Source organism: Scylla paramamosain, chromosome 47 (genome assembly GCF_035594125.1).
Source record: "Scylla paramamosain isolate STU-SP2022 chromosome 47, ASM3559412v1, whole genome shotgun sequence".
In the NCBI taxonomy this organism is placed as follows: domain Eukaryota; kingdom Metazoa; phylum Arthropoda; class Malacostraca; order Decapoda; family Portunidae; genus Scylla; species Scylla paramamosain.
Genome location: NC_087197.1, coordinates 2,128,609 through 2,156,532, shown reverse-complemented (window position 1 = coordinate 2,156,532; position 27,924 = coordinate 2,128,609). Strand labels below are relative to the sequence as shown.

At 43.8% G+C, this 27,924-nt stretch overlaps 2 protein-coding genes and 1 long non-coding RNA gene across 30 annotated transcripts in view; 1 reads left to right on the top strand and 2 right to left on the bottom strand.

Moving 5' to 3' along the window:
* LOC135095015 (uncharacterized) lies at positions 1-27,846 on the top strand. Of its 5 annotated transcripts, none has more exons than XR_010264027.1 (5): positions 1-334; positions 10,251-10,326; positions 14,218-14,433; positions 18,304-18,563; positions 22,515-27,846. It is a non-coding gene; the product is annotated as an uncharacterized LOC135095015 (long non-coding RNA). The 5 variants fall into 5 exon arrangements; XR_010264026.1 differs by lacking the exon at positions 14,218-14,433 and having other exon boundaries at positions 32-334; positions 22,515-24,613; positions 27,353-27,846; XR_010264029.1 differs by lacking the exon at positions 14,218-14,433 and having other exon boundaries at positions 44-334; positions 22,515-23,459; positions 24,459-27,846.
* LOC135095013 (uncharacterized) lies at positions 1,923-15,904 on the bottom strand. Of its 5 annotated transcripts, none has more exons than XM_063995629.1 (5): positions 15,883-15,904; positions 8,662-9,802; positions 7,399-7,510; positions 4,744-4,906; positions 1,923-4,213 (listed from the first exon to the last, which is right to left on the bottom strand). In XM_063995629.1, exons 2-5 carry the CDS (start codon positions 8,707-8,709, stop codon positions 3,823-3,825), a joined length of 714 nt encoding a protein of 237 aa, XP_063851699.1. In that variant the 5' UTR covers positions 8,710-9,802; positions 15,883-15,904; the 3' UTR covers positions 1,923-3,822. The 5 variants fall into 5 exon arrangements, with proteins under 5 accessions (XP_063851699.1, XP_063851696.1, XP_063851694.1 ...); XM_063995626.1 differs by lacking the exon at positions 15,883-15,904 and adding an exon at positions 15,446-15,603; XM_063995624.1 differs by lacking the exon at positions 15,883-15,904 and adding an exon at positions 15,446-15,593 and having other exon boundaries at positions 8,662-9,805.
* The window catches only part of LOC135095009 (uncharacterized), a 51,881-nt gene continuing 42,581 nt past the window's right edge, over positions 18,625-27,924 (bottom strand). For 8 of the 20 annotated variants that reach the window (XM_063995604.1, XM_063995603.1, XM_063995606.1 and 5 more), the window contains 5 exons: positions 27,402-27,547; positions 26,904-27,072; positions 24,979-25,169; positions 22,483-22,635; positions 18,625-22,082 (listed from right to left, as the gene is read on the bottom strand). In XM_063995604.1, the coding sequence (XP_063851674.1) occupies positions 21,957-22,082; positions 22,483-22,635; positions 24,979-25,169; positions 26,904-27,072; positions 27,402-27,547 (785 nt within the window). In that variant the 3' untranslated portion in view covers positions 18,625-21,956. The remainder of the gene's footprint in view (positions 22,083-22,482; positions 22,636-24,978; positions 25,170-26,903; positions 27,073-27,401; positions 27,548-27,924) is intronic. The other 12 variants (XM_063995608.1, XM_063995611.1, XM_063995617.1 and 9 more) reach the window with 5 other exon arrangements.

Genomic DNA, 27,924 nt, shown 5'->3' with positions numbered 1-27,924 from the left:
TTCTTAGAAATTTTGTAGTAAAGGAACGTGTGAAAGAAAACGGGAATCAATGAAAGTTAAAACAATCTTAACAACACCATTTATTATTTCTTATCATCTTACATTGCACTACTTATTTATTTCTTAATCAATATATTTTACAAGATAGGATAAACAAACGCCAAAAGGAAAACAGGAACCCCAATAATGCAATAAGCACATGAACTCAGTAGCTCGCCGCTGGCCAGAGAGGAAGGACGTGGAGGCTGTTTAATTTTCCTCGGGAGTCCGCGTTTCGTATTGCTCGGCACGCCTGCCATACAAGATTGAGTCTCACCGTACTTGTGTGAATTGGGTGAGTATTGAGTGATGAATAACTTACAAGATGTCTTAATATTTGGTGCTGTGTTATTACGAAGAGTTAGGAGTTTAATTAGAGTTGTTAATGGGAGGTTGGGAGAGGGGGAGGGGGTAACGAGGGGGAAGAGGTGAAGAAACAAGGGATAGGGGGATGAGAGAACTAGGACAAGGAGACTAACAATGAAAGGAGGAAGAGAAGGGAGATGATAATGAGAAAGGGAGAGGATAACGAGGAAGAGGATAAAAAGATGAGAAGATAACGAAAGGGAAAAGGAGACGAGAGGAGAGAGAAACGAAGGGAGAGGAAAGGAAAAGGGAGAGAAGCAAGACTGTAAAAAAATAGAAGGGAAAGTAAGAGAGAGAGAGAGAGAGCGAGCTACACTATGTTTTTAATGGTTACCTCTCTCTCTCTCTCTCTCTCTCTCTCTCTCTCTCTCTCTCTCTCCTCTCTCTCTCTCTCTCTCTCTCTCTCTCTCTCCTGTTATCGGCAAGACATGAGGTGAACATGTTATTTTTAAAGGTCTTATTCACATTATGGCCTTGACGCGGGACAGAAAGAAAACGGGAAGACGAAAACGGGTGACTGACTACCTCCGTTTATTTATTTATTCATTTTTATTTTTATTTTTTTTCACGAATTTTCGACATAACTAGAAATATACGTCATTTGAGTCGGATTCTCATCATTTTTTCTTCATTTTTTACCATTTATTACCACAAACTAGCCAATTAATCCATCATTCGCGCTGCACAGATGTAAATATTAACTTCTTGCTCTCGTTTCATATTTCAATCGTTTAAACCTTCATATTCAACCTTAGGATCCAGAAAATAAGAATAAGCTGCAAGGGGAGTGTCTGGCAGTTGAGGGGGTGAGGGTAGGAGGAGAGGGGAGAGATATGGTTTGGTATGGGAAGGAAAAAGAAAACGAGAGTGATTGGCTTGGGAATGTATTTGTAATTGCCCTATCTCATTTGGTGGTTTGCTTGTTAGAGAGAGAGAGAGAGAGAGAGAGAGAGAGAGAGAGAGAGAGAGAGAGAGAGAGAGAGAGAGAGAGAGATTGTGAAGTGTTGATAATATGAAGTGTTATTAGTCATCTCTCTCTCTCTCTCTCTCTCTCTCTCTCTCTCTCTCTCTCTCTCTCTCTCTCTCTCTCTCTCTCTCTCATTCCTTTTCATCTTTGCCTTCCGTTTATCGACCTCTACTATAATTCCATCTTCCTTGTCCCATTCCCTTCCTTTCTCCTCTTCCCTCTTTTATTCCGTTTCCTCCTCTCCTAATACTACACTCCCCGTCTCTCTTTCTCTCCTGTTCTTCCCTCCTATGCTTCTCCTCTCCTTTATCCCCTATCTCTCTCTTTCTCAGTCACCACCTTCCCTCTCGTAGTAAATTGTATTGTGTTAATTAATCAATAGTCAGCTGATTTGTAATGGCACCTTGTTATCTCGTTTGTTTGTGTGCTGGGGTTCAGTTGTAAGAATTGTCCTCGGTGCTGTCCTCGCCTGTCCTCGGCTGGCCAAAGGAGATGATATAGAAAGGTAGTGTTTGTTTATGTATCTTCTTTAAGGTTTGATATTATCTTCGTCTCTCTCTCTCTCTCTCTCTCTCTCTCTCTCTCTCTCTCTCTCTCTCTCTCTCTCTCTCTCTCTCTCTCTCTCTCTCTCGTATTCTTGCTCCTTCTCCTCGCTATCTCCCTCCTTCATCTAGTGTTATTGCTTCTCCCCTCTTCCTCCTCTCCCTCCTCCTCCCATTTCACGTGTATTCTTCCTCCTATTCTCTTCCCATCTCCTCCCTTCTACTGTTCCTCTCCTCTCTTCCTCTCTTCCTTCCCCAATCATCTATCACCTATCCTTGTTCACTTATTTCTTGTTCCTCTCCTTTCTTCATCTGTTTCTCTTCCTCACACTCCCCCTTCCTGTTCACTATACTAACCCCCCCCCACCGTTCTATTTACTTGTTTCCTCCCCCCCTCTCTCTCTCCCCCTTCCGCTAGCGTATCTGCTCCCCCCCTACACCTTACCTTATTAATACATTGTAGTCTTTCTGCCCCCCCCCCTCCCCCTCGTCCCCATTCATTAGATCTCCTACCCCCCCCCTCTCCCTTCATGTAGTGTTCATACCTCCCCCCCTCTCTCTCTCTCTTGCCCCTATCTCCCCCCTTCCTAGTTTTTCTCTTCCTCTTTCCTCTTCCTCTTCCTCCTCCTCTTCTTCCTATTCAAACTTTCCCCATTCTTCCCTTCTCTCCTCCCTTGCCTATCCCAAAGAAGAGAAACATGAAAGAAAAGAAAGAAAAATTAAGAGATGTAAATTTTATTAGATCCGAGGAATAAGGGATAATAAAAATGAAGATGGAGAAAGCAAATGTAGATGATAAATGATAAATATGCTTTAGAAGAGAATAAAAGGAGGAAGAGCAAGAATGAAACAACTTTTTTTTTTCTTGATCTCGTTAATTAGATGCGAGAGAAATAAAGGTGACATGGAGGAGGAGGTGTGCAATAGGAAATGGGTAACAACAATGCCTTAGAGGAAAAATAAATAACACACATGCTTACGAAGAAGAGGAAAAGAAATAAAAAAGGAAGATTTTATTCAAGACCCGAGACAAGAGATGTGGAAAGCAGAATAGGTAGTAAATATCAGAGAGAGAGAGAGAGAGAGAGAGAGAGAGAGAGAGAGAGAGAGAGAGAGAGAGAGAGAGAGAGAGAGAGAGAGAGAGAATCCATCCACATCATCCTCTTGTTCTGAACTTTTGCGTGGATAAAGAAGCAAACATGGAAACAAATAACATCAATAAATGGAAATAAGAGTAGGAACAATGAATAATAACAAAATATTCCTCCTCCTCTTCCTCCTCCTCCTCCGAGATAAGAGAAGGAAGAGACGAGAATAATATTATCTCTTAAACTTAGACATTCTTAATTAACTGTTGAGATTCCGACGTGTGTGTGTGTGTGTGTGTGTGTGTGTGTGTGTGTGTGTGTGTGTGTGAATGCTTGTTTTAGTATAGCGTTAAGTCTCTCTCTCTCTCTCTCTCTCTCTCTCTCTCTCTCTCTCTCTCTCTCTCTCTCTCTCTTACTTGTACGCTGTCTCTTATTTATTTGCTTTATTTTTATCTTTCTATGTCTTGTTCGTGTTCTCGATTATTGATTTATTCTGATTCCTGTTTTCTTTTTTTTTTTTTCTGTTCACTTCTCTTACTCCTTCCTTTCTTGTGTTTTTTTCTCTCTCTATATTCGTCATCGCCACTATAACGTACATAGAATTAGCAATATCACCACTACTACAAACACACACACACACACACACACACACACACACACACACACACACACACACAAAACAACAAAACAACACATATCACAACCCACAACATCACAAGGCATACCTAAACCCAGCCAAACCAACCTTAGTAAATATTTACATCACTAGGTCAAATAACACCAGGCTAGGTCGGGTTATGTCACGTCAGGTCAGGTCAGGTCACTGCATGGCGGAGGGGAGACACATTTCTGATCGTAACTTCCTAATGGCGGCATCATCTAGGTGAGCAATGGCGTCTTGGTATGAAGGAGGGTCGAGAAGATTAGACAAAGACTGGGTGTATCTTTCATTCGTTGCCCCGCCCCTCGTTCTGCCCCCGCACAGCCCCGCCAGGAGACTGTCGCAAGAGGAAGAGGACGAGGAGTAAAGTTCGTCAGCTGTACGGTAAGAGGAGCGCCTTGACTGTCTTCCTCCTCCTCGTGCTTCTCTACAGCCCCCGCCCTCCTCCTCGTCTTTCCCACGTTCTCCGCGCCGCTGCCACCATTTGCGTCTGCCGCGTCCCTTTCCCTCCCCGTTTTCTCCCGCGTTCTCGTCGTCCTCGCCACCCTCGCTGTGAAGAAAACGGATTGACATTATAAAGGATACCATGTACTCTGTATTTTCCTTCCATTAGGGTGAAAATTTAAGAACCATTTGCTTTACAAGGCGCTCCAAACAAAAATAGTCCTAAATATTTACGAAGCTGTGTGAAGAAAATGGATTAGCATTACAGGGGACACTACACAGATGACTTGTTTTTCTGTCATTGTGGTGAAGAAACGTTTGCTCTACTGGGAATTCTAAGCAAAAAGCGATTCTAGATCCTTGCTAAGCTGTCTGAAGGAAAGAATGAAGGGAGGTAAAGATGCAAGGAAGAAATAAGGAATGAGAGAGGGAGGTGTGGCAAGAAGGAATGGAGGAAAAAAGCTAATAAAAAAAAAAATAAGGAACAGAAAGAGGAAAGAAAGGAATAAGGAGAAAGCAGAATATGTAGAATACCATTTGATTTGAAGATGAAAACACTTGATAAAGTAGGATAATATGGTGTAGGTATAGTGTAGGTAGGAACACTGTGGGATGGCAGGCTGCAGCAGGACCTACTTTCTATTCTTGATGCGCCGCATGAAGGATCGCCGCCAGGACTGTCTGTAGGAGGGCGGCTGGTCATCTAGGTCATCATACAAGGAGGGCGACGTCTTGTCCTCCTCGCTCTGGGGCCGGAACCTTCCAATGGCCGCGCAGATGGACAGACCAAGGAGACCACCTGAGGAACACACACACAAAGTAAAGGAGTGAAATTTAAACAGAACGCTTCCCCTTTGACTATTTTCCTAGAGTGAGTGAAAGGTTGGCGCCATGTGTCTCCTCCAGTTGCTTGTGTCCCTTGCCTCTTCCTGTGTGCCTCCCAACCTTTGCAGTTCAACCACAATGCCATCCCTCCATCTAACTCTCTGTCTCCTCGACCTACCCTCAGCAGCTTCCTCCAGGTTCTTTTAATCAGTTTCTAGTCTTTTCTTACTGACCAAACAGTCTCATTTTTTTTTTATCTTATTCCTTAACGCATTCCACTCCTGCTGTGCTCTCATCCTCATGTCTTTTAAATGTTCCCTGAGAGATAGTCAATGCCAGCAGTCAGTCATCACCATCTACATCACGTCTGCAGGAAACACCATAGATAAGACTCCACTACAGGAAGACCACACAGTTGCTAAACCCTTTAGCTGCAGTTATCGCTATGACTAATGATGGAACTGTGAGTAAGGGACGAGGTAAACTTCCCAGGATGTAGGTGCTAGAGGAAGTGTCCTGATAAGATTGCAGGGGCGTCAGGGGCAGGCAGAGGAGTGACGTGACTTGAGGGTAGGTCAGCAGAAGGATGTGTGATGTTGCAAGGTTGTGACATGAAGGTAGGGGGAGGGATGTAACGTCCACCACCATCACCATCACCACTACTACTACTACTACTACTACTACTGCCACCACCCTCCCAATCATACACCACCCCTCACGCACCACTACACACGCATTCCTCCTCGTTTAACCCCGGAACCCACGGATTGGTTGGAGTAGCGATAACGGCCCCCGCTCAACGCGCACTGCCGACCACCGATTGCCGCCCAACAGAAAACGGGATATGAGTTCGTTCCGCTTCCCCACGCGCGCTGATATTCGCCCATTTTCTTTCATTGCGTGCTTTTGTTATGCTTCAGTTCTGCCTTGTTGGGCCTCAAAAGCTGCGGGGGAGTGGCGGAGGGGTGAGTATAGGTGATGGAGGCTGGGGAGTTGCATCTGTTCAAAGCTTTATTCGTTCTTTGTCAGCTTCGAGTGAAACAAATATAATACTTGAATATTAAGGATAGAATAAAAGGAGTCCATGAATCCAGTAAGGTGAATGAACAGTGAATAAGTAATGACGGATACATGAATGAATGAACGAATGAAAATAATGACTGGTGAAGATAGATTAAGCAACAAATAAACATAATAAATGAAGAAATAGAATGAATGCAAAATAAATGACAATAATAACAATAATAATAATAATAATGAGGAGGAGGAGGAGGAGGAGGAGGAGGAAGTGTGTTTGGGAAGGGGCTTTGAGATAAATTACGAAAAGAAGACAATAAAAAATAGAATTAAATAAAGTACAATAAAACACACACACACACACACACACACACACACACACACACACACACACACACACACACACACACACACACACACACACACACACACACACACACACACACACACACACATCCAAATCAGCGCCACGCACCGTAAATTCACCAATTGTGGGAGTGTGATTTCGTGTGTGAATTTTTGGTGGTGTGTGTGGGGAACATATCGACACGCAAACCTGACGTGTGGGGAGCACTGACACGCAAACCTGACGCAGACATTCTGATTTTGTTAGTGGAAAGAACATAAGAACATCAGAACCTAAGAAATAAGGGAAGCTGCAAGAAGTGACCAAGGCTTACACGTGGCAGTCCCTGTATGAAGTATGCCTACCTGTTTCTATCTATTATCACCATCCATAAACCTGTCTAATCTTCTCTTAAAGCTCTCTAATGTCAGCACTAACATGATTGAAAGAGTAAGGGGAGTTTACAAGTTTCCTTTTCACCGCTTTCATAAACAACTAACATCTTGTAATGAAATCAACAAGGTGTGTGAGTTTGCTTTGCTTTCCATAACCAAACTGTTTTATTTATTTATTTATTTGTTTGTTTATTTATTTTTTTTAGTTTTCCATATATAAGGTCATTTTTAGACTTTTTTTTGCTTTGTTTTCGTTAATAAATCAAGTTTATTCGTTTTTTTTTTACTTTTGACGAATAAGCTTAGTATTTTCTTTTTTTTTATAACTTTTTTTTTTATGAACACGAAGTAATAACAATTTTGGGTCAAGTTTGTCAATCGCAGCTGCCTTAATCAAGAAAAACATTACTCATCACACACACACACACACACACACACACACACACACACACACACACACACACACACACACACACACACACACACACACACACACACACACACACACACACACACACACACGTACGTAACTGACCCCTCTTCTTCCCATCACACACACACACACACACACACACACACACACACACACACACACACACACACACACACGTACGTAACTAACCCCCTCCCCCAACCACAAACACACACACACACACACACACACACACACACACACACACACACACACACACACACACACACACGTACCACTGCTGAGTAGAAGCACGAGTCCTGTCTTACTGTCGCCTTGCAGTGCCAGGGAGACGCCGAAGAAGCAGAGGCCGCCAGCCACCACGAAGATGCACAGGATACAGCACCACTGGAGGAGGAGGAGGAGGAGGAGGAGGAGGAGGAGGAGGAGGAGGAGGAGAATACAAATAAGGACAATTGAATCCAAAACATGTCTGAACTTTAACCTGTTTCACTTTTACACTAAGCTCGCACAAATAAAGACACTGCATACGAGAGAGAGAGAGAGAGAGAGAGAGAGAGAGAGAGAGAGAGAGAGAGAGAGAGAGAGAGAGAGAGAGAGAGAGAGAGAGAGAGAGAGAGAGAGAGAGAGAGACTTCTGCACAGTTCTAGTGACAGATGAACAAGGTTTCTATATCATTAACAGAAGAAACACTTGAGAACGTGGCTAATAATTTCTGTGGCCTTGGAAAATAGTGGTGAGAGAGAAGCGTGTTAGAATACGTGTGTGTGTGTGTGTGTGTGGTGGTGGAGTGTGTGGGAGACGGAAGTGAGATGATATGCTAGATTGAAAAAGAAGAGGAGGAGAAGGGAGGAAGAGGAGGAGGAGGTATTTGTGAGTGAGTAAGTGTGATTTAAGTGAGAGGAGGAAGAGTCAGGAAGATGAGGACCAGGAGATTATGTTAGTAGTAGTAGTAGTAGTAGTAGTAGTAGTAGTAGTAGTAGTAGTAGTAGTAGCAGCAGCAGCAGTAAACAACCTGGTGGCCCTGAGAAGGTGACTCACAAAGATAAGCGTTACGTTACTGATAACTTTTGACTGACTCCTCCTTTCTCCCTTTTAAACCCTTAACCCTTTATTACCCTTACCCTTCCTTATTGCGCCCTATACTTACCCTTACAACCATCGCAGCAGTCACCCAGGCACCGTGACTCTCTTTTCTTAGCCCACCCTTGCCTGTACTGCCTTCACTCCCTCCTGTCCTTACCCCTTCCTTCCTTCCTTCCTTCACCCTGCCCTTACCCTCACAACACTCACCCCTTTCTCACTACACCCTAACCAGGACTTTTCTTAACCCATTCTTCTTCTTCACCCATTTCTTTCCTTCTCTTAACCCTTTGAAGAATTATGAGAGAATATCAAAACTAAGGAAAAACAAACAAACAAACAAACAAACAAACAAACACCTACAGGGCTTAGGGGGGAAAAATAATAATGAAAACTTAAAATACTAAAACAAAAGCGTAGAAAACTTTAAAGAACTTGAAATAAACTTGACTTACGTTAGTTTTGGGCTGTGTCTCCTGAGTGTCATGTATTGTGGTGGACATGGTGGTGGTGGTGGTGGTGGTGGTGGAGGTTGGGGGTGTGGGGGTTATTGTGAAGTGAGTAGCGTGGATAGAGGCAATGGTGGTGGTTTGTCTCGTACGTTCACCACACACACCCTCTTCCACTTGTCTTCCCTTCCTCTCTTCCACTTTTTCCCTTATATTTGTCACCTTTTGTGGATTAATTTCCTTCCCATTGCTTCTTCTCTATTTTTTTTTCTTCTTTGTTCGTTGTTTTGTTGCTCGATTCCTTTGTCCTTCTCCTCTCCTTTCTTTGTCTTCTTCTTCTTCTTCTGTCGCCTGTCTTCCGTCCTGTTTTCGCCTCTGTGTTAGTCTGTTTGTTTCTTCTTCTTATGTGTGTTTCTCTGTCTCTCTCTCTCTCGTCCTTTTCTCCCTCTTGTCTACCTTTTCACAGTTCTTGTAATTTTTCCTCTTCTGTGTTTCCTTTTGGTGTTTGTCTTTCTTATTTTCGTCTTTTCTTCCTCTCCCTTCTTTTTCTGTCTATCTGTCTATCTTCTCTCTCCCCTTTTCTGTTATTTCCTTTTCTCTCCTTTTCTTTATTCCTTTTCTCTCCTTTCTCGTCTAAGGGTCTCTCTGTCTCTTATCTCTCCTTTGTTTCCTTCCTTCCTCTTTTCTCTTCACCTCTTCTTTTTTTTCGGATGTGTGACCTTTCTTCTCTCTCTCTCCTTGTCCGTGTCCTTTCTCTCTTCTCCCTCTTCTCGTTTGCCTTCCCTTTCTCTCGTCTTTTGTGTCTCCACCACTATGGCTGCCTCTGTGTCCTCTCCTAATCTCTCCACTTGTTTCCCGTGCGTCCTTTCTCCTCTCTCACCTCTTGTCTTTGTCCTTTCTCTCTTCTTCCTCCTTTTGTTGTCTCTGTCTTTCCTTTCTCTCTTCTATTGTCTCTTCACAGCTTATCTCTGCCTCTGTGTCCTTTTCTCCTCGTCTCTCCCCCACTCGCCTTCTGTATGTCCTTCACCACGTGTCTGTTGCTGCGTCCTTCTTCCTCGGCTGCACGGTGACGCACTGCAGACCAGCGAGCAGGAAGCGTGGGCACGTTGTGTGTATGAGGGAGGGTGCCCGCTTATCACAGTCCGTCCTGCTGATAACACTTCCTTAGACAGTCTTATCTGATACCACCGCCTCGGAGTCACGCTTACACACGCTATTTGAATCACACACACACACACACACACACACATACAAGAGTGGTAGACGCAGTAGATAGATAGATGATTAGAAATAGAGGGAGAAAAAAAAAAAGAAAATCAAGGTTATGAATTGCTAAAGGGATACACAGACGGACATAACACGACACACACACACACACACACACACACACACACACACACACTGTAATAGATAGAAAAATCGATAAACAGAAAAAAAAGGAAAGAATTCAAGGTTATAGATTGCTAAACAGATAATAAGTCAGACGTAACTCACCAAAACATCACACACACACACACACACACACAGTTTTACCATTATTATTATTATTATTATTATTATTATTATTATTATTATTATTATTATTATATCCACAGAACCGCACATTTCCACGCCCATCATGATGTTCCCACGCCCATCATTTTGTTCTCACACCCCCCACGCCATAACAAGGTAAGTTACATCATCTTTTTTTCTTTTTTAAGTATTTCCGTGTGTTTGTCTGTCTGTCTGTCTGTCTGTACGTCTTTTCATCTTCCTGGGCGTTTGTTTACAAGATCTGTGAAGATAGTTACATATTTCTAAAGTATTATTGCCTTTGTCTGTCTGTCTGTCTGTCTTTCTGTCTGTCTTTCTGTCTGTTTGTTTATCTGTCTGTCTGTCTGTCTGTCTGTCTTTATTTATTTATTTTTTTTCTAAGTGTTTGTTATTGTGAGTATTTTTGTTTGCTTATTTTTTCAGTGTCCACATGATTATCGTAGTTATCAATGAATTCCGACAAGATTTTTTGGGGATAAGGACCTTGGGTTAGGGAACAGTGATTAGACTAGCACGCGGATCCCAGAGATATGTGTGTGTGTGTGTGTGTGTGTGTGTGTGTATTGACTGATTTGGCTTGTTAGTTGACTGGATGGTTTTCTAGGTGGGGATACCTTAGAACTGTAAAGGATGAGAGTCACAGAGGAAAACGCAAGGGACAGAAACAACTGGAGACTCGTACTGTACATGGCGCTGCCCTCTCACTCTAGAGAAGGCGGCCAAAGGAGGAGAACTGCAAAGAATGGGAGTCACACAGCAACATGCAAGATACAGAAACAACTGGAGGAGACTGGTACCGAGAGATTGTTGGACGGTCACCCATCCAACACCTAACCAGACCCAGCGTTGCTTAACCTCGCTGATCGGACGAGATGGGTAGCATTCAATGTGGTACGGTCGCGGGGACTTCACTGCCAACACATCACTGGACGGGTCCCGGAAAACATTGGCGTGCGCGTGGTAATACGGGGTGCGGCGCGGCGCAGGTCGGGTCAGGTCAGGGCGGGATGGGATGGGATGGGTCGGAACGCGGACCAGGGCGCTTGGGCGGGGCGATCTGAGGCCGCGTCATGCCGCCACACGTCCGCCGCGGCCTGGCATGCGATGAGGGCATCCAGCATATACTGGTTGTGACTGGATTAAGCATACCGTACCTCTCCTTGGCTCACCATCACCACTACTACTACTGCTATTACTGCCACTACTGTTACTGACACTTTAAGTAATAGGGACGCTGGCCAAGGACAACAGAAAAAGTAAAATGAAGGCTCAGTAGAGTGCCAGTCCCCAAAGAGAAGTCAAAAGGATTGCCTAAAAACGGAGGTCAAGTTTTTTTAAACCTCCCTCTTGAAAGAGTTCAAGTCATAGGAAGGAGGAAATACAAAAGCAGGCAGGGAGTTCCAGAGTTTTCCAGAGAAAGGGACGAAAGACTGCGAATGCTGATTAATTCTACCATTAGGGAGGTGGACGGAATAGGGGCGAGAGTAAGTAGAAAGTCTCGTGCAGCGAGGCTGCGGGAGGAGGGGAGATCTGTAGTTAGCAAGATCAGAAGAGCCATCAACGTGAAATTAGCGTCAGAAGATAGCAAGAGATGCAACACTACGCCGTTGATAGAGTGAATCCCCCAGTTAGCAGAGGCAAAACGCCAGACATCCCTCCGCTTTGGGGGATGCTGAGGAGGGACTGGAGCGAAGGGACAAGACACAGGTATGAGCTTGTGACTGCAGGAACCCAACGGAAAAGACACTGACAACATAAGCAGAAGGATTAGAGATTAGGAAAAGGTCAAGAATGTTGGGCGTATGTAGTACTACTACTACTGCTACTGCTACTACTACTACTACTACTGCTACTGCTACTACTACTGCTGCTACTACTGCTGCTACTACTGCTACTACTACTGCTACTACTACTACTACTACTACTACTACTACTACTGCCACTATTATTTATATTGCTGTTATTATTATTATTATTATTATTATTATTATTATTATTATTATTATCATTATTATCATTATTATTATTATCATTATTATTATTATCATTATTATTATTATTATTATTATTATTATTATTATTATTATGATGTTGTTGTTGTTGTTGTTGTTGTGATATAAATCAAAGTAAGGTAGCCAGAGTGCCCTAAGTAACGCCGAGACATGAAGGCCAGGCGCTCGTACCACTGAAACCCGCACACTTGCACTAGACGATTGCTATTCGTCTGATTTCTCGACAGATTTTTAAACAATGACTTTTTGGGAGTAGATGACTTCGCCCCCCCTCCCCCCCCGCCTCCTCCGTGCCCCTCTCTGCATCCTCATCACGCCGCCCCCCACCTCCCCCTCCGTGCCCCTCTCTGCATCCTCATCACGCCGCCCCTCCTTACCCCCTCCAGTTAGCGATTCACTGATCCAGAGAGAGACAGACAGACATACAGGAAACACACACACACACACACACACACACGGTAATATCAGCTATGCACTCACTCGCTCTTCTTAAACCACAACAAGAGAGAGAGAGAGAGAGAGAGAGAGAGAGAGAGAGAGAGAGAGAGAGAGAGAGAGAGAGAGAGAGAGAGAGAGAGAGAGAGAGAGAGTTGTGTCTTGCAATCAGTGTACCCCCATCCTCGTGTCTCTAAGCGCAGTATCATTGTTATCTCTATCTCATTATAGCTGCCCTTCCTTTCCTCTCCTCTCAGCACAACACTTGAAGCACTGAGATAGCGAGGTGGCAATGAAACATAATTAAATAAACGAGTGAATTGTGGAGAAAAGAAATGAAGGTAAAGGAAGATGAGATAGAATAAATAAGAATATATCTCATTATAGCTGCTCTCCTTTCCTCTCCTCTCAGCACAAGACGTGAAGGTTAGCAGTGATAGAGAGGCGGTAAAATAATATAATTAAACACATGAGTGAGTCACTGGAAACAGGGAACTCAAATTAATTAGAAATGGAGAAAAAGCTTAAATAGAAATATATATATGCCTTCCTTTCCTCTCAGCATAACACATGAAAGTTTGCAGTGATAAAGACATGGTAATGGAGTGAAATTAAACACACGAGTGAGTTACAGGAAAATATGAGTCAAAATTAAGGAGAAACAGAGAAAAAAATAAATAAATAGAAAAATATATGCCTCCCTTTCCTGTCAGCATAACACATAAAAGTTTGCAGTGATAAAGACATGGTAATAGAATGAAATTAAACACACGAGTGAGTTACAGGAAAATAGGAGTTAAATTTAAGGGCAAACAGTAAGAATTGAACGAAAAGATATGCTTCTTGATAGCCTCTTTTCCTCTCCTCTAGCCTAACGCGCGCAAGTTAATAACAAAGCAGCGGAATAGGGAGTGTAATAAGATAAAATTAAACACACGAGTGAATTATGGGGGAAAAAAGGAGTGAGGGTAAGAAGGAACTGTAATGTTAATTCACGTAAAAAGGAAGAAAGAGAAAAACAGTGAACCAATGCAGGAACGAGAGAGAGGGGTGAAAGAAATAGTGAAAAACGAAAGGGGGGAAAAAAAAAAGAAGGAAAAAGAAGTAATTGTTATTCATATCAACTTGAAGGAAAAAAAAATAAATAAAAATGCATTTAACTTCAAAGGAACGAGAAGGGGGAGGAAAAGAGTGAGGCAGGAGGGAAAGATAAAGAAGAGATAAGAAAAAGAAGGAAAAAAGAGGGAAATCACTAAATTCACTAAAGAAATGAAAAAAAAGAAAGAAAATGCTGTTCAACTTAGAGAAGCGGGTGAAGAAAGAAGGAAAATAGTGAACGAAAGAAAGATAAGGAAGAGGAGATAGGAAAAGAAGGAAAAGAAGAGGAAAAATCACTAAATTCACTAAGGGAAGAGAAAAGAATGATGGAGAAAGCACTTAACCTTAAGACTCCCTGTGATTCAGTATATAGCCATCTCTTAACATGACTAAAAATTGGTGAATCTGTTCTTTTAATTGCCTTTTTCTCTTTCTCGTAGATATTTATATTTTGTTGCTTCCACTGTTGATGTTTTCGCAGGGAAGGGGTAAAGCAACGAAAGGGGAGAAGGAAAACAGTGAGGCAAGAGGGAACACACACACACACCAATACAGGTTGTCTCGCCCTCAGGAAGTCAACAATAATAAGCGGCCCTGACAAACAGCAACAGCAGCAACACAGCAGCCTGCAGGAGCACCAGCTGTGTCCAGGGGCGTGGTGGTGGTGGTGGTGACGTTAATCATTTCATAATCTTTCGTGTGTGTTTTTTTCCTTAAGTTGTTTTTATAAGAATCTTTATGTATGTTGTTGTTGTTGTTGTTGTTGTTGTTGTTGTTGTTGTTGTTATAATAATAATAATGCTAATAATAATAATAATAATAATAATAATAATAATTATTATTATTATTATTATTATTATTATTATTATTATTATTATTATTATCATCACTACTACTACTACTACTTTTTTTTTTTTTTTTTTTTTCTACTACTACTACCTCCACCCCATGTTTATTGATGTGTCAATTACTACTACTACTACTACTGCCACCACCACCACTACTGCTAGAGAGAGAGAGAGAGAGAGAGAGAGAGAGAGAGAGAGAGAGAGAGAGAGAGAGAGAGAGAGAGAGAGAGAGAGAGAGAGAGAGAGAATTCTGTCTTATTATTTCAGTTACGTAGCTCAAAATATTGGTTTGACATGCGTCGTCTCACTTCAAACACTGCATTGCACGTGATCAAGGTTTCAAGGACGCTTGCAATGCTAGTAATAGTGTATTAAGAACTAAACACCAGTATAGAGAAAAAAGAAAGAAGAAACATATAAACCCAGCGAATTTTTTCTCATCTGAAGCCTTCTTTTAATCTATATATATATCAGGGTTTCCAAGAGCGTTTACGATGCTGATGAGGCTATAACATGAATTATACATCATTATAAGGAGGAAGAAAGAAAACAAGTGAATTCTACTATCTTTTCTCACCTTAAACTTTTTCAACACTACATTGCGAATTTTCAGGGTTTTCAAGAGTGGTGTACCAAGTTATGAGGGTTTTCATGCGCTTTTTACCTTGCTAATGATGGCTCACCAACAATTCCACACCAGTATAACGAAAGAGAAGAACATGTAAACACTACTAGTCTTGATGGCCTCTGAATAAGAGGGAACAATACAGCTCCTCACCTTGTTATGGCCACGTGTGTGTGTGTGTGTGTGTGTGTGTGTGTGTATAGGGCGTCCAGCTGCAACTAGTCACATTCACTCACCACACAGTCACCACTGGGAAGGACGAGGCCACACTGCCCGCCCCGCCACTGCACTTGTGATGAGGCGCTTGCGCTGCTGCCAACTGTACCCTGGCCCAGACTTGGGAAATGTGCCGCCCGGTATCCCTATCAGACACTAGCCTAGCTCAACACAGCTTTTACCGTGACAGTGTCAGGGGCAGTACGTTCCCTTGAGGCATCCCATAGCGTTCTGACTGCCTTAGGACCGCTCTTCAGGCTTCATAACACGTAGGATAAGTTCAGACTGAGCTTGTAAGCCACTTAACTGATAATCAATGTTATTGCGATTTATTCGAGAAGACAATACATCCCCTTCAGGCATTCATAGGGTTCTGATTACCACAGGATCTCTCTTTAGACTTGCTAAAATGTGGTACAAATTTAGATGTGAGTTTGAAAGCCACTGCACCTCTTACCGCCGATAGCCGTGATGGAAAAACCAGACGACGTGATCACAGTGTCCGTCACTCTCCTGTTGACGTGATGTCCTGCTGCCGCGCTTCATTGGGGGTGGGGGAGGGGGGCGGGTGACACACACACACACACACACACACACACACACACACACACACACACACACACACAGGGTATAGAAATGCCATGATAAGTCACGTGCGGGAAGAAGTTACGTGTGCTATGTACTGTAGTGTGTGTGTGTCCACTGTCAAAAAACTAAAGTTTTTTTTTTTTTTTTAAGATTATTTTTACGGTTTTAGCGACAGATTAACAAGATCTCAACATTTTTAGCAGGAGAAACACTCTTGAGAACCTGGCTAATAATTTATATGGAGAGAGAGTGTGGGTGGGGGTAGTGGACGTGCGCGTCTTTCCTTCCCCAGCGGTCATAGGCCCGGTTTTTACTAGTCCGTTTTTACGGATTCCGTTTCTGTACACCGTCCAACAATGATGTCACCACCAGATTCATTCGAGCGACTGTAGTGGGAACCGGGCACCGTTTCTGCCTCAGCTCGAACGAATGCCGTGGAGCGGAAGAGATGAACATAAGGATTGATTCATTAGCGTGTAGTTACTTATATTTCTTTACTGTGCAATAAATGACACTCTTCTCCTCACTGGCCTCTGTTTGTCAGCTGCGAGAAACAAGCTGGCAAGAAGTGGACAGAATCCGTAAAAACGGACTAGTGTGAACCGGGTGAGGTTCGTGTGTCGCATACGGAGACAAAAGTCTTCCCTCACACACACATGAAGCGCTTCTCACTTCATCTCCCTCGCTCATCATCACTTGGTTTCAGGGCCGCCCATCCCTTTAACGCAGGACACGCGCTTTGCGTAAGGCCTCATCTTCCATGGGAGGCAAAATTTTGCGCGAGGGGACATTTGCGCACATGCACAATGGATGCGCACATGCGCTACCGTGAGGAAGGAGAGAAAAGTCGTCTGTAATCTGACCGCGCATTTATGTATTTCAGTTTAAAGTTATTTCTGTTTAATATTTATTGATTTATTTCAGGTTGATTTATTTTATTTTATTTTATTTTATTTTATTTGACTCACACAGCCAAACTACTGTTATCTATACTTACATTACATTGGTACTACTAATCAAGGTTGTCAAGCTAAATGGCATGTTGTTACACTGTCATTCTGTACCTGTGATATATTTGGGATGGGGAAAGGTGGGGCGGGGCTCCAAATAAATTTCGCTCAGGTCCTCAATTTGGTCAATGGCGGCCCTGCTCGGCTTAATGCTATTTTTGTCCATAGATTAACTGCCTTATATCACCCTGTCATCATCGTCATCATAATTTCGTTTACCATTATTTTATCCCGGGATGAGTGGCGTATCACCCTCATTCACCATTGTCACTGCGTTTAATTTTCCTCACAGGTCTTCCTTATATGGCGAGTATTCAATAACGCTTTAATTGCTCCATCACGACTATTTTCAAAGGCCAGTGAGATGATTACCCAGGTTCTCAATAGTGTTTCTCCTGTTAATAATGTAGAGATATTGTTCATGTCACAAGAACCGTACAAACACCTTTGAAAACCCTGCCACTTCAACTAGGCCAGAGTCTTTTGAATGCAGTGGAGGTGCGGCGAGGAAGTGTTTCACAATACGGTCTTTTCTCTCTCTCTCTCTCTCCCTCTCTCTCTCATACCTGCCATGCCTTCCCTCACGCCTACTGATTAGAAAAGCCAGACTGGTTTTCATGAATATATATGTGTTGTATCGCTGAACACTTTGCCACATTTCAACTTGAGGAATGTGTTCGTAAGTGTGTAAATATATGTTTTTATTGTTGTTTAGTAGACTGTTGTTCTTTTGTAGCAGTCTTCCAGTTCAGAACGTGGTAGATGAATGGAACAGACTCAGTCATTATGTTGTTAGTGCTGTCATTGTACGAAGCTGTAAAAGATGACACAAATTTATGGATGAGGATGATAGATGGAAGCAGGTCAGTGTGTTTCATGCATGGAGTGTCACGTCTTGGCCTGATGACTTCTTGCACCAATCATTTTCTCATATTACGTAAAGCTACATGTTTATGAATAGTGAATGAATAGTGAATAGTGAAATAATTTTATGTCAGTGTGTTTCATGCATGGAATGTCACGTGTTGGCCTGATGACTTCTTGCACCAACCATTTTCTTATACTCGTATTACGTAAAAGCAGGTTTCAGGCTACGTGTTTATGAATAGTGAATGAATACCCATTTCCTCTTCATACTGCATAAACCAACTTATGCAAGACACAAAATTTAGTAACGAGTTAAACGTTTTCTGAAGAGTCTACATTTTTTATATGTTGTGGAAAATACTGGTGGCTGTGGTGAATCTGTCAGGTTTTTGTACAAGTCAATATACACTTAGTTTCAGAGCGGCCCTGGAGAGATAAGGCCGAGTGGAAAGAGGAAGACAGAAAAGAGCACAACGAAGAGAAAGGAGACCAAGACGACGACGACGAAGACCAAGAAAGAAAACTAAGAAAAACAGGAAGAAAACGAGAAATAAGACCAAGAAATACATCAATAAGAAGACCAAGAATACACCAATAAGACCAAGAATACACCAATAACAATAATAAGAAGAAAAACAAACTATGAAGGAGAGAAGCAGCAGCATCCGCACAGGTAATACAAACTTAACAAACATACAAACAAACAACAAGGAGCAAAATCACACACGAACACAGCCACTTTAAACATTTTATTATCATTATTTTACAAAAGCACAGGTAAATATACAGACTCGGTACTTACTTATCGGTATGTACAGGTTGAATGGGGAGTATACAGGTAAGGGGGGAAGGGAAGGGGGGCGGTGGGGATGCCACGGGTTTAGCTTAGCGCAGAGGTGGGGAGGCGGTGTGGCTATCATGGGGGGTGAGGGTAGGAGTGGGTGGTTATTGGGGGGGAGGTACCAGTGTTGGGGGAGGGAGGTGTGGGATCAGGGGATGTCAATACGAGGTGGAATGAAAGGCGAGTGTCATTTGGGAGGTTTTGGGTAAATTTGCTTGCTTCTCCTTCAGTTGGTTGGTGTGTGTGTGTGTGTGTGTGTGTGTGTGTGTGTGTGTGTGTGTGTGTGTGTGTGTGTGTGTGTGTTACAGGCAGGCTCTCTCTCACTCTCTGACGAACACACATATAAAACTAGATATAAATTACATATAAAATTAAATTAACATTCATGTAAGTTTGATAAAAAATCTATAAAAAGAGTTAAAAAACAGCAGATTAATTAATTACTAAAATCAACTGATAAAATGTTAACCTCTTGTTGTGATGTGAAATGAGAGAAAAGTATGAGAAGGGAAAGAGAAGGAGGGACATGAGAAAGTGGGAGAGAAAACAGATCAGAAAGAGATGGAGGGAGAGGAGGAGGGACAAAACAGAAAAAGAAGTGCAAGTCAGAGAGGGAGGAAGAGAAAAGAATGGGGGTCAGAGAGGGAGAGGAGGGGGGAACGGGATGAGGAGAGGGAGAGGAGGGGATGAGAGGGTGGAAGAGGAGAGGGGATGAAAGGCGAGGTCAACAAGAAGGAGAGAGAAGAAGGGGGGTGATCAGAGAGAGAGAGAGAGAGAGAGAGAGAGAGAGAGAGAGAGAGAGAGAGAGAGAGAGAGAGAGAGAGAGAGAGAGAGAGAGAGAGAGAGAGAGAGAGAGAGAGAGTCAGGAAGGGAGGGATAGAGGAGACGGGGAGTATTCGTTCCAGCCAGCCTCCCCACACACACCTTAACAGCCACTCTGCTCGCCTAACAGCAGCGGTAGGCGGAAGACGGCGCCCTATGCTCGTCACACCACACCTGCCACAGTAGTTTAGCCACCTGAGGACACGGGGACATGGTAACACTGCCTGACTGATGCTCTCTCTCACTCCTGGTTAGTCTGTGTATCACTATTTGCTTTTGAAACCTACAGATGAGTTTAATTTCTCATTCGCTGGTTGTATTAGACTTCTAATTGCTTTACCTATCCCAGTAATCCTTTGAAACCTGCAGCACTCATTTCTACCAAAAGTAAGAAAGATGCCATACTATTTTTAAACTCAGACAATCTAGTACTTAATTTGCTGCTTCTTATTTCAATGCTTGTTTAAAAAAAGGCAGGAATGTTTAGACCAATCAGCAAGTGAGTGAAAGCATCAGTCAGTGGCAGTGTTCCTGTGTTCTCGCGACCTCAGGTGACACAATTACTGTTACACACTTGGTGAGACAAAGTATAGCCACGACTTGGAGGGTGGGAAGCAGCTGGAGGGGATCGGTTGGGGGAGGGGGTAGGGTGTTGGGGGTGGAGAGAGGGAAGAGAAGGGTGGTATGAGAGGGAATGGAGAGAGGGGTAGGGAAGGGGAGTAGAGAGGAAAAGTAAGGGAAAGGAGTAGGAGGGGGTAGATAAGGAGGAAGGAGAGAGGGGTAGAGGAAAAGTAAGGGAAAGGGAGAGTAGAGGGGAAAAGTAAGAGAGTAAAGAGGAGAATTGTAAAGGAGGAAAGTTTAGTGGGGCATAAGATGAAGGAATGAAATGAGATCAGAAGTAAGGGGCAGTAACTTGGTCTTGTGTGTTGTTCTCTCTCTCTCTCTCTCTCTCTCTCTCTCTCTCTCTCTCTCTCTCTCTCTCTCTCTCTCTCTCTCTCTCTCTCTCTCTCACACACACCACAGGCCACAGACCCACAGTATGTCCCCCCACAGTATGTAAACAAACCCTACAGTTCACACCCCACCATCCATACTCTCTCTCATGCTGCCTGTCTGTTCAGTGTAGTGTAGTTTTCACCAATAATGTGATGAAATATCATTGAAATATTACATCCTCTTGCCACACACACACATACGCACACATACATCCATGAGAATACCAACCAACCAACTCATCACAATCATCACCATCATATTAAATTAAATGCAGACCACCACAACACCACATCACAGTGCTAACAGTCCAAATCCCCTCTGAGTGCCTCCTGGAAGTGCCACTGGACCCAGAAGAGGCAGCGTCCTTCATAACCACTTGGCATCTTACACTATCTCGTTCCTGATTGGTTGGCCAGTAGCGGGTGACCTCTCAGTGACCTGTGCTGCCACGCCATTGGTCCCCGAGTGTGTGGTCCTTAGTAGCTATTTACACTGAGCAGTTGTCCCGTTTTCTATTTCGTGGCAGTCACCCAGGGCCGGCCTCTCTGCTGCCCATGTTCCGAGACAGTCACTCCACGTTCCACCACACCCAGTCTCCGTTTTCTGTCTGTGGTCAGTCATCCAGGCCTTCACTTCACATCCACACGCCGCCATTTTCTCTTAGTTTTCTACATTAGTCACTTGCACAACCAATTTCTTTTTTCCTTGGTTTTGGTTGTCATTCTTGGAGGGTCTTAGAACCCTGGGACCATTTTGTCTAATTAATAACTCATTCATTCATGCTCACTCACTCTCTCTCTCTCTCTCTCTCTCTCTCTCTCTTTCCCTACTTAAAACCCTACTAGGATCATTTTGTCTGATTAAATTTTACTCATTCATTCATTCATGCTCTCTCTCTCTATTCACCCTCCTTCTCTCTGTTCCTGGATCACCTTGACTCACATTTTTTTTCTTTTCTGTCTTTCAAACATAACATTGTCTAGCTTATCTCTCTCTCTCTCTCTCTCTCTCTCTCTCTCTCTCTCTCTCTCTCGGGAAGCGCCTGACAACACAGGGTCGTTAGGGAAGACTTGGGGAAAACTACGAGGTACAAGAGGAATGAATGTTAACCGTTATAATGTGCCCTCCTCTTTATGGGCTCCTCAGGATCGGGGCCTCCACTCGCTGCCCCGCCCCGCCCTGCACTGCTGCTCTGGTCCGCCCCACATACACATGCACACACGGAGCTCACCGGGGGAGGCTATTGATCCAGAAACACGTACACGTAGCTTTTCTATGCGTATGTGGATTAATTTCTTTCTCTGTTGCCTGTGCTCTATCCCTTAATCCTTGTGTTCTGCTTTATCCACCTTTTTCTGTAGTTTCTCTTTCCTCTTCTTTTCTCACTCTGTCATATTGTGTCATTCTTCACTTCTTCTTGCGTTCTGCTTTCTCCGCCAGTTTCTCTGCCTTCTTCTGCAGCTTCTCTCTCCCCTTCTTTTCCTTCTCGATCTGTTTCCTCTCCTTCTCCACAGCCAGACGCAACTCCTTCACCTGCAAGCACACCACCATTAGAACAGTAATAGAAGTAGTAGTAGTAGTATTTATAGTAATTATTGCTGAAAGGATGGTTCCCTTTCCTTTTACAAGTGGTCTGTGTAAACAAATTATTATACTTTGCTACTAAGACATGTGACATTACAAGCTTGAGTCAGTACTTCTAAAATTACTGCTGTTCTTGATTAAACCTTTGTCACATGTGACTAACTTACAAATCCGTGTTTCTCCCCAAAAAATTCAACCCAACTTAATATTTTGGTCTAAGGACACCAGATTTTTATGTTTAACACTGCAAGAAATTACTTATTATTCACAATGCAATGGTGCAATGTCAAGTACACCAATTGCAATGACATCACAACACACACCTGGCCACGACATCACCACCTCTCACCTTGCGTTTGATCTTGTTCTTATCATCGGTAGGAAGTCCGAGGTTCTTGAGGTCTCGGGCGTCGAGGTTGAGAAGCCTTGGACCGGTGATGGCCATGTCTTGAAACTTGGCCACGCATCCCTCCAGGCCCTGCACCACCAACCACTGACTCACCTAAGGGGCAGGGACAGTGGTGAGGGTGGTGAGGGTGTGCTTGGTGAGGCAGGATGAGGATGATGCATGTGTGAGTTTGTGAAGGGTTAAGGCAAGGTCTGGGTAAGGGACAACAGGAGTGACGGTGTGCAAGAAGGGAAAGGCTGGTAGTTGATGTGAGGGATGGTAATACTGTCTGGGTGTTGTAGAAAAGAAGAGGTGCTTAGTGAGTTGTGAAGGGGTGAGGATACAAGATTGTGTGTGTGGAAGGAAGGAAAGAAAGGAGTGAAGGGGTTAACAAGTGAAAGAGTGAGGTAAAAAGATGCACATTTAATGAAAGGGATTATGAAAGAAGGGAGGAGAGGAGTGCATGTTGAATCAAGAGTGAGAAGATTGAGTACCAAATGAGTGAAAGAACAAAAAGAAGTTATTGAGGGACATAAGTGCAGTAATGTCACACTACCAGGCACAGAACCAGACACTTCTAGAGAGACAGCCCACAGGTAGTGCTGGGCTGGCCACGCACACCAGCCGGTCACTTACCAGGCTCACCCACTCACCCACCCTGAGATGCTGAGGGAGGATGGAGGCTGTCGAGATACACTTTTAGCTGTGTATGGTCTTGTGGATTAAATGTGAAAGTGGTTGCTGTTTTAATTGAATGACCTGCACCTCGACCATTCAAGTTTCTCTGGAGTACTTAGTGGCCAGAAAGCACTGTGCCAGTAGAAATCAGCAGGTGTAAAGTGTAACCCTGGCCTCCACACACCAGTCATTGTTCAGTGTGGCCACAACATGCGTCTCCCAGGCAGCCTCGCTCCTCCCCTGCCTCACACCACCAACAGGTAAACCTCCAGTACACAATTAAGTAATGGAAAACTAAGCTGAACACATCTATATCTACACTGACTGGATTGATGCTCCTTCACAAAGATGTTAGTGTAGATGCACATTACTGTGCTGCATTGCTCTTAATGTTAAACTGTTTTGTGATTAGTATGCAAAAATGCTTAATTTTAGTTAATTTTGGGATTTGGTGAGTGTTAAACTCATTAATTGGCACTAAACTTATGATTTCTATCATGTCACAACAATACAAGACACATGAATGATGTTTATCTTTTTCTTTCCAATGAGGACCAATGATGAAATGTTTCATTGATGTTAATAAACTTAGTCATTGTTTTCAGTCTTGAAACAACACTCCACTGTGCTTTGCATTAGTGTGTGAAGCCAATCATTACAATTCACCTCCAGAAGGAAAGACTTCTGGTACCCCAAGTGTCCTGAGTGGCACTTCTAGGGGGCATGTGGATGTACAGTGACACAAATCAGTAAAGACAAGTAATTAAAAAGTCTGCTACTTGCAGCCACAAAAGGAGCCAAGAAAACAACAAAAAACAACAAAAAAGTTGCTGCCACAAAAATGAGCAGAGAAAACTGAAGCACAAAATCTTACCTCTGACTGAGAAATATAAAATGATGCACTGAGTGATAACAAAGCAGGTATTGGCCCGTACCTGAAGCAATGAGGCTTGAGGTGCTGCACAAGTCTTGCCTAACTTGTCAATGTTATACTGAAACAATTCCCAGCCTGTCAAACACCACCACTACCATCACCACCACGCAAGGCCCCAAGAGATGAATACATTTAGATTAACATTAAATAAATAAAAATTGTACACATTTGGTGTTAAATAGTACAAATTTCAGTGCTGCTTGTGTACATGTATTTCCTGAGTGAGGTGTAGCAGATGCCACCAGACCTTGTGTTGATGCTTCCTGTGCTTTCCATGGCACTACAATACAAACTTTTGCTAAATCAATCCCGTACTTCGCAGTAGCACCCAGGAATGAGGACACAGCCAGCCTGCCTCCTCCTGTTGGTGGTGGTGTGGTGCTGTCCTGGTGAGCCACACCCCAACACACAGGCTGGCCACATGCTGTCCCTTCCCCCTGCTGTCATGTCTCAAATAACTCAAGAGTCATGCAAAAAAAGGCAAGGGCTACTGGCTTGCTTAGAAGTTATAAGACACTTACCTTGGACAGACAGGTGACGGAGGCAACAGAGGCATGCCAACTGCTACTGCTTGCTGTTAGTAATTATGTAGTCTTTCATCCAATGTTTAGTCTTACTCCCAACAATAGTCACAATCTTGCCACTAATCCCCATCCTCCTCCTGTCTGCTCAAATCAAGTGCACTCATGCTGCCACCACCACCACCACTGCCACCACCACTACTCTGTTCCTACAAGCCCTCACTCTTTTACACACTGCCCACCACAGCTGCTGCTGCTGCTGCTACACCCCTGCCCCCTCACCACTGGAGCTACTTCTGCTGGCTAGTCTGACAGTCACTGTACCTGCTCCTTGGTCCAGTCCACCACAGGGGCGGTCTGCCACATGTGGGAGCGCTTGGAGCGGTGCTCGGTGGGCGGGGGCGGCTGGGGGTGGGTGAGGGAGGTCTGGGAACCAAGTGAGGCCCCCGACCCCTCATCCCCCGAGCCCAGGGAGGCGGGGCCGCTGCTCAGCTCCCCGCTGCTGGCGTCTACACCTGGCATGGTCATCGAGGTCAAGCCGGGGCACCACACACACCTACAACCCCAAGCCTGCCAAGTGATTCTCTGCCCAGGCACTCAATGTGTGTGCCTTGTTTGCTCAGTCTGGTCTTCCTTCACCCACACCATCCACTTCCTGTGCCTCACTTTTCTGTCTGTCTATGTATTTATGTCTCAATGCCTTAGCTCACTCCACTCCAGGGTTCCCTCAAGATAGTTGCAAGACAGGTCATCAACTTTCCTGTTCTGCCAACACCTCAGTGCACAGTCAAAACTTTGGCTGTCATTACTCTCACTCCAAAGCTCATTTACTGTGTTTGTCTGCTGTGCTTCACTGTCTTGTGTCTTCCTCTATCAACCATTAATACAGAGAGGTGTCTAGGTTATTTTTACTTTCATGGCACCACTTTGACAAATGCATCCTTCTTCCTCTCCTTGCTCTGAGAGACAATATCTGTCATCTCTCAGGTTACATAATGAAATTCCCCTCCTCTATATATATCCTGCTGGTTGTGGTGGAAAGTTTGCCCGCAGAGAATCACTTTTGGCACAGGCTTGAGGTGGGTGAGGGAGGGGGAGTCCTGCTGTGGCCCCCCTCCCCACCAGGGCAAGGGACTGACTCTTGGCCAATTGTCATTTAGAAGCACATGCCAGATTGAACTAGTCAAGGGGAGAAACTCAACACAAGGCCAACATAATGAGGAATAGCAGTCTTAATCTATCAGTGGTCCAGTCCAGGGTGCAAAACAACATAAAGGCTACGGCTAGTGGGAAAAAACCAGGCGCTAAAATAATACGAACTAAACATAACCAAAAAATGTCTCCAGTTATTTTTACTTTGTTTTTCTTTTCTTTCTTTAAGGTTCAGTTTGTGCAGCATCAATTTTGTTACTCAGCTGACATGACCTATGGTGGGGCTGACCTGCTTGTATGTAGAGGGGACAATGACACTGAAATTTTGGCTGATGAATACACACAATTATCACACTTAAGTAATGAATGATAGAGAAATTATGGGATTCAACTCAAACACACACACTGCTCTTCCTACAACACTCATAAAAGCCTCAAATCAACCTCCTTCCTTTAAATTATTTCTCATTTCCTCTTTCTCTCTCACATGTGAAGTTTTTCTTATCTTTCCTTCATTATTTACTCTCCTTCTGTTTGTCTGTCTGTTTTTCCTTTTCTTTCAGTTTATCTATATAAACATGCTTATCTTCTATTTTTTTATTTTTCTTTGTTCACTCTTCTATACTATACTATCCTTCCTTTTCCTTCCATTCCTCAATTCTTAAAGCTCCTCTAGCTTATTTATTTATTTATCCTTCCACTTTTCCATTTTTATCATCCTAAGCTGCACCTATTCTATTCTTACTACTTTCCTTCTATTCCTCTTAGATTCTTGGCCTTCTATCTCATCATTCAGATTTGCCCTGTGTTTCTTGTCTGTTCTCTGGCTTTCTCCTCTCCCTATCTTCCTTCCCCTTCACCACTTTTCTCCTCCTCTTAATTCATCCATCTTTTATTCTATTCCTTTTAATTCCTCCTCTCCCAGCCTTCCTTTATTACTGTTTTCTCTTCCATTCCTCTCAGTCCCTCCTCTCTTTAACTCTCCACAAGTTCTCACCACTCTAATTTTCCCATCCTTCCCTCATTACTGCTTCCTCTTCCATTCCTCTCAGTCCCTCCTCTCCCAAGCCCACCACTCTCATCCTCTTCTGCCTCACCTGTGGACCCCTTGTGCGAGGGTGTGCTGGAGCTGTCGAGAGAGCGCTGACTCAGTAGCACCACACCTCCTGCTGGGTTGGGGCTGACTGAGGCGCCCGGTGAAGCACGGCCCAGCTTGGGGGACTGGGAACCGCCGCTGGGGACCTCCCGGTGTGACTCTCGGCTGGCCTGGTGGGAGATGCAGGGGTGGTGATGGGGAAGTGAAGAGTGGTGTGTGGAGGTTTGGTAGTGTGTGTGTTGTTTCTGCCGTTGTATTCCCAGCCTTTGCTTCACTTCACTGCAATGTAACTCTTTCCAATCCTTTACAGAGATGCTCCTCAGTACTAAAGCAACTCCTGTGACTGTGATGGGGAAGTGAAGAGTGACGTGGGTTACGGACTGTTTCTGTTGTTGTATTCCTACCTTCGCTTCACCTCAGTGCAATCTAAACCCTTCCATTTCTTTACAGAAATGCTCCTCAACATTAAGGCAACTCCCGTGACCTGCAGCATGCTGACCTTACTCACGGGGGTGTAGAAGGCGGACTGTGACCTCTGTGGAGACGTGGCCGAGGGTGGGGCAACCTGGTGGTGCCCTGGACTCACCAGGTGATGGGCTGTTGACGACACATACAAGGGACCGCTTATATGAGGCTTCTTACCCACTGCAAGAGAGAGAGAGAGAGCCGGCTCTGTCACCACCACCACCACCACCAGCACCTTGGGGACCTCCACGCTGAGGGTTTGCAGGGCCCCTAAGTCTTACAGGGACCTCACCCTGACCTGCATCTCACTGGAGGGTTGGGACACAACTCTAGGGGTTTGTGTGCCACATTCAATGCTGTCTAATTACAAACAGGGAGTTTGTTTGTTATGACCTGTCTTTGTTTGCTATTCAAAAATTTAAAATTTAAAAGGTTTGTTTACATTCCTTTAAGACAAAGAAATGTGGAGATTTTAAAGAGATGCTTAATATTTTTTTTCCTTACAATTTGAAGTCTTTTGACAATTTTTAGAATTTGTATTTACTGATAATACACTA